We start from the raw sequence: 5,791 nt of genomic DNA, 5'->3' as shown, positions 1-5,791 counted from the left end.
CTCTCTCTCTCTCTCTCTCTCTCTCATTCAGTCTCACCATGCCTCCCCACGTCCCATTTTCTTCAATCAGCATCATTATGTAGCCCACTAGGGATATACTTTGTAAACCATTCTTTATGGCTTCGGTATACTCCACCTCAAGTGTATACTCGTCACGTAAACCCTATATGGTAAACTGGAGGGCAATCGTATCCCTTTAATCTCATTTTCTTTCAGACTTGAACCCTTCCCATTTTCCGTTTTCTTTTTTTTTTCTTCCAGAAAAGAGGCTTCGAATCTCCAGCTTCATTTTCTTCGGGGAAACCTTTAAAAAAAACCCTACCCCATAAAAAAAAGGAGTTAGTTAAGAAAACTTCAGTTTGTGTATATGATTTATTATAGATACAAGTACTTAATAGAGTAATTAATGAAAATATATTAACGGCATGACCCATGCAAAAAGCACCCTAGTGTGTGTGTGTGTGTGTGTGTGGTGTGTGTGTGGTGGAGGAGGAGTGGCACGAACCTTTTGAGTCGAGCAGAGCGAAGCAGTTTCGAGACTTTATATGATACATCTCTGTAGTGGTGCACACAACAACGAGCGAGATCGAGTGAAACTGAGTGAACATGAAGCACGCGAAGCCAGTCAACTGAAACTGAGACCAAGGATCTTTTTTCTTCCAACCATGAACCCGAGCGAGACAAGTCTAATCTCAACTATACGAGCTGAGTCCACCATAAAAGAACTGACCTAGGTGAACATGTCGAGCCAAGTATGTGACATGATTCTGAGAAGGTCAGATCACCGGGTCACAGAAGACATTACATCATGTCTGATGATCCCTCGTCCCCTTGTCACTAGTGCACATAGGCCATTACATCATGTTTGATGATCCCTCGTCCCCTTGTCACTAGTGCACATAGGGTGGTGGGGTCTCACTGACTGCTGCCATACCCTCCACTACCCTTGGCCTTAGCCTTGGCCAGAGCCTTAGCCGCCGCTGCCTGGGCTTGGGCCGCCGCTGCCTGGGCCAACTGCAGGTCCTTCAGGGCCAGACTTTGCTTCTGGTGGAGGGCGCTGGCCCGCTGCTGGGCCTGCTGGGCCATGGCCGACTGGGCCACCTGGACGGCCATGATGGCCCGCAGGGCCTGCAGGGCCTGCTGGGCGATGGCCTGCGCCTCGGCCAGCGCGTACCCCAGGCCCCGCGACACTTGCCGGGCCAGCTTGTACGTGGCCTCGGCCGCCCCTGCGGCAGTCGCCGCCTGCGACGACAGGGACGACTCGGCGGAGGCTGCGGCCTGCGCCCCCTGCGCCGCCTTCGTGATCCCCGCCGCCTGGGCTTGGTTCTGCGCGGCTGCGGCAAGAGCGGTCTGTGCGGCGGCCGAGGCCGCAGCCGCTGCTTTCTTCGCCGCGGCGGCGGCTGCGGCGCGCGAGGCGCCCTTCAGACCCGCAGCGGCGGCGGTGGCTTGAGCTGCCGCTTGGTTGGCGATCGAGACGCCCTGGCTGAGGTACACGTCACCCCCACCACCGCCTACGTAGCCGCGCTTCTCCTGCAGAAGGCGCAGAAGGAGGGAGTAAGGGAGATACAGAGATATATATAAACAAATAACCCTTAAATTTATATTCCAAATGTATATATTTGCCTTTATTTCGGTACAGCAGAAGACAAGAACGAAGTCAAGACAGCAGGAGGTGACTTACCCTGGCAGGAGGTGGATCGGTGGGCTCCTCCCTCACCCCAGCCACCAACACGACCGCCACACCTGAGCCACGAGAACAACTCAAAGTTACCAAGTGTCTAGGGGGGGGAAGTGGACAGTACAACATACAACGGTACAGTGCTCATGCACCGACGGTACAGGCCTTCATGACACGACGGTACGACGTTGTACCGTCGTGTTCAGTGGTTGTACCGTTGTGTTCAGTGGTTGTACCGTCGTGTTCAGTGGTTGTACCGTCGTGTTCAATGGTTGTACCGTCGTGTTCAATGGTTGTACCGTCGTGTTCAGTGGTCGTACCGTTGTATTCAGTGGTTGTACCGTCGTGTTCAGTGGTTGTACCGTCGTGTTCAATGGTTGTACCGTCGTGTTCAATGGTTGTACCGTCGTGTTCAGTGGTCGTACCGTTGTATTCAGTGGTTGTACCGTCGTGTTCAGTGGTTGTACCGTCGTGTTCAGTGGTTGTACCGTCGTGTTCAGTGGTTGTATCGTCGTGTTCAATGGTTGTACCGTCGTGTTCAGTGGTCGTACCGTTGTATTCAGTGGTTGTACCGTCGTGTTCAATGGTTGTACCGTCGTGTTCAGTGGTCGTACCGTTGTATTCAGTGGTTGTACCGTCGTGTTCAGTGGTTGTACCGTTGTGTTCACTGGTTGTACCGTCGTAGTTGTACCTTCGTGTTCACTGGCTGTACCCTTGTGTTCAAGGAATTAATCATAATGGCTATTATCACATTAGGTAAAGTTAGATTATATTATCTACGTACACTATAACCCGCTTATGCCATTTATTTCCTTATAATTACCGAGCATACAAATTCCGTGGAACAAAATGGTAATAACTTAACCTCCGGTATCCAGTACGGTCGATTCTTTCACCAATTTACTCTCGCAAAGTTGAAATACCTTTGTTTCGTAGCGAAATGTACTCTGGTCGTAAAATCCGAATGCCAGCATATCTGCGCTCGGGGGAAAAACTCCTTAATTACGGCTTTGTAAACTATTCACTAGAACATCGGTAAAGAGGCTTCGATGCTATTAAAACACATTCATTATTCAAATCCTATTGTGTAAACAGCCATTGTGTTGGGGATCGGAGCCGACCGGGGTGAGGCCGGTGTTGCCATACGCGACGGTATGATATTACTCTCTTTATCATACTCTTAATTTCTCTATACCTTCGCTTTATTAGAACAAACGATTCATCTTTAGAACTTTATTGCCGTGGGATATAGTCAAGATACAGGGAGAAAAGAGATCTTTTGAACTGTAACGCCACATAATGCTGTTAAATTTCAAATATGTTGATACTTACGAACTGAAGCCTAAGAGTTTATTGCGGTCTTGCCATACGAAAGGCTTCGTAATATATGACTTATTTCCAAACATCTATTATGCATTGGTGATGACGTTGAGAGTTCAGGACGGCGCTGTCACAGACAACATACTAAACGCGTCATTATATAGCTAATTTTCCCATACTGTATTAGAGTTAGAAGTGAATGGATTCCTCTGGCTTTGAAGCGATGCTGTCATACAAAACTCTTAACATATCGTCAATGTACACACATATGTTATAGCGTCATCATGACAAGGGACCCTGACTATAATTGCTATCCTTTTACAAATATATATATCTCTGACCCGTCATAACTGACCGATGATAATTACATACAATGCCATTACTGAAGGTACGATTATGAGTATCAACTCTGCAGTCTCGGTAATATGAAAGATAATTAGAAAACTGGTCTCTAGGAATGACTATAGTAAACTGGTCTCTGGGAAGTTGTGAGCGTTTTACGCAGGAGAATTTAAATCAAAGTCTCGAAATGGGTGATTTTTCTTTTCCCATTTCCTAGTCTTTGAGAAATGGGTGATTTTTTTTCCCATTTCCTGGTCTTTGAGAACTGAATCCTTTATGAAAACGATGGAACGACCCTCGCCTATGCTCAAGTGTCTTATTGTCGTCTTCAAGGGTCATACAGTCGTGTTATGGGGCCTCCACTATCGTGTTCTAATAACAGTAAACAAATAAAACATTCTTAGGAAAAGATAGAAACTAAACATTTATAACGATGCTCTCTGAGGGCCAGGTTGCGAGCATTTCTTCAGACGAAACAACACTTATTACCGATACATACCCAATGAAAAGATATCTTTATTCTTTTTCTTTTTTGGCCTCGTAAGACATTAACCTGCAACTCCTCCTCGGAGCCCAGCACGACAGGGAAACGAAAGAGGCAGAGACTTGAGCGATGAATAGCCTGGCTTATGCGTAAATGAATCAGTGGGAATGAAGATGTCTCATTTCAGTACCCGAGTGAGTGACTGACGCAAGCCTTCCCGCATTGAATGGAATTCGGAAAGGGTCGAATGAGGAGGAGAGAAAAAGGGAAGGTTTCATCTCACTATTGTCTGGTCAACTCACCCAAGAGGCAGATGGAGAGAACGTAGTTATTATTAAGCCTTGCCATCGTGGTGGACTGGACGCTGCCGTCTCTTGGCCCTGCTTTATATTATCTCGAGAGCGATGAGGTAACCTACCTACTCTCCATTTTCTCTTATGATCGTCGGCGGCAACCAGATTTTCCCATTTTTTTTTTCTGTAAGAATGACCCAAAGAAAAAGGAAATTAAAAGAGAAGGGAAGTTGCTGCTCGAGTGGGTCAATAGTTGCAATGGTGGTGCCACACGAGAAAAGTCTTTTGAAAAGAGTAATCTCTGTTTTGTGAAGGGAAGGGAAGGGAAAATGATGGTTTGTGGTGTAAGATTTTTCAATGGGGGTTGTGTGCGGGGTTTTTGGCTGTTTGCTTGTTTGGGTTTTAGGGTTATCAGTTGATAGGGGTCGTTAAGGCCGTTAACAAGTTATAACTACCAATACATGTTCTCCTTACACACACACACACACACACACACACACACACACACACATATATATATATATATATATATATATATATATATATATATATATATATATATATATATATATGATACCCTTTTCGTAAATCATTGCATTTTTTTACATATTGATACAGATTTTTTGTATTATATGTTAAAATGAATAATATATGTGTATATTACTTTATATTTTGCTATTATGTTGGAGAAACACAGCTGAATTTCCCGTGTCAATAGGGATGAAAAAATGAAATAGAGGAGCGAGCAATAGAGTGGAGACGGAAGTGAGACGACTTTCGAGATATTGTTCGAAGCGCTTCGGATCGGCTTCCCTCTAGAGGAGGCTTCGAACCCAGGCACTGAAGGGAGACACCACCCAACCATGATATCTTGGTTCATGGCCTGGCTGGATATGGACCTGGATACTATATATGATGAGATTCGATCTTCTGTAATAAGGATACTGAATAATTGCCCGCACTAACCATGAATCATTAACCATATGACCATCTTTCCTCTTAGTAGAATCCAATCCCATGACACGACTCTATTTATCACGATTCAATTCCATTCTGGGCAACAGTTTATGCTACCATTGTTCCTCCCATGGTACCATGTTAAGTCCTTATTCCTTCATCATGATCCTCCTCTTGGAAGGTACATGGTACCATGATGCATTTGACTTATGTTCTCAACTCCCATGATCCACCACCGCCATCACCACACCACACCCCCATGATCCACCACCACCATCACCACACCACACCCCCATGATCCACCACCATCATCACCACACCACACCCCCATGATCCACCACCATCATCACCACACCACACCCCCATGATCCACCACCATCATCACCACACCACACCCCCATGATCCACCACCATCATCACCACACCACACCCCCATGATCCACCACCACCATCACCACACCACACCCCCATGATCCACCACCATCATCACCACACCACACCCCCATGATCCACCACCATCATCACCACACCACACCCCCATGATCCACCACCGCCATCACCACACCACCCCCCATGTTCCACCATCACCATCACCACACCACACCCCCATGATCCACCACCATCATCACCACACCACACCCCCATGATCCACCACCATCATCACCACACCACACCCCCATGATCCACCACCATCATCACCACACCACACCCCCATGA

At 46.6% G+C, this 5,791-nt stretch overlaps 1 protein-coding gene across 1 annotated transcript; it reads right to left on the bottom strand.

The window, feature by feature from the left end:
• Nucleotides 1-375: 375 nt before the first annotated feature.
• On the bottom strand, nucleotides 376-4,186 carry LOC139755826 (uncharacterized). The gene is made up of 3 exons (XM_071674430.1): nucleotides 4,127-4,186; nucleotides 1,682-1,743; nucleotides 376-1,530 (listed from the first exon to the last, which is right to left on the bottom strand). Exons 1-3 carry the CDS (start codon nucleotides 4,170-4,172, stop codon nucleotides 916-918), a joined length of 723 nt encoding a protein of 240 aa, XP_071530531.1. The 5' UTR covers nucleotides 4,173-4,186; the 3' UTR covers nucleotides 376-915.
• Nucleotides 4,187-5,791: the final 1,605 nt, after the last annotated feature.

Source organism: Panulirus ornatus, chromosome 20 (assembly GCF_036320965.1).
Source record: "Panulirus ornatus isolate Po-2019 chromosome 20, ASM3632096v1, whole genome shotgun sequence".
NCBI classification, from domain to species: Eukaryota; Metazoa; Arthropoda; class Malacostraca; order Decapoda; family Palinuridae; genus Panulirus; species Panulirus ornatus.
This window is presented reverse-complemented; position numbering and strand designations above follow the sequence as displayed.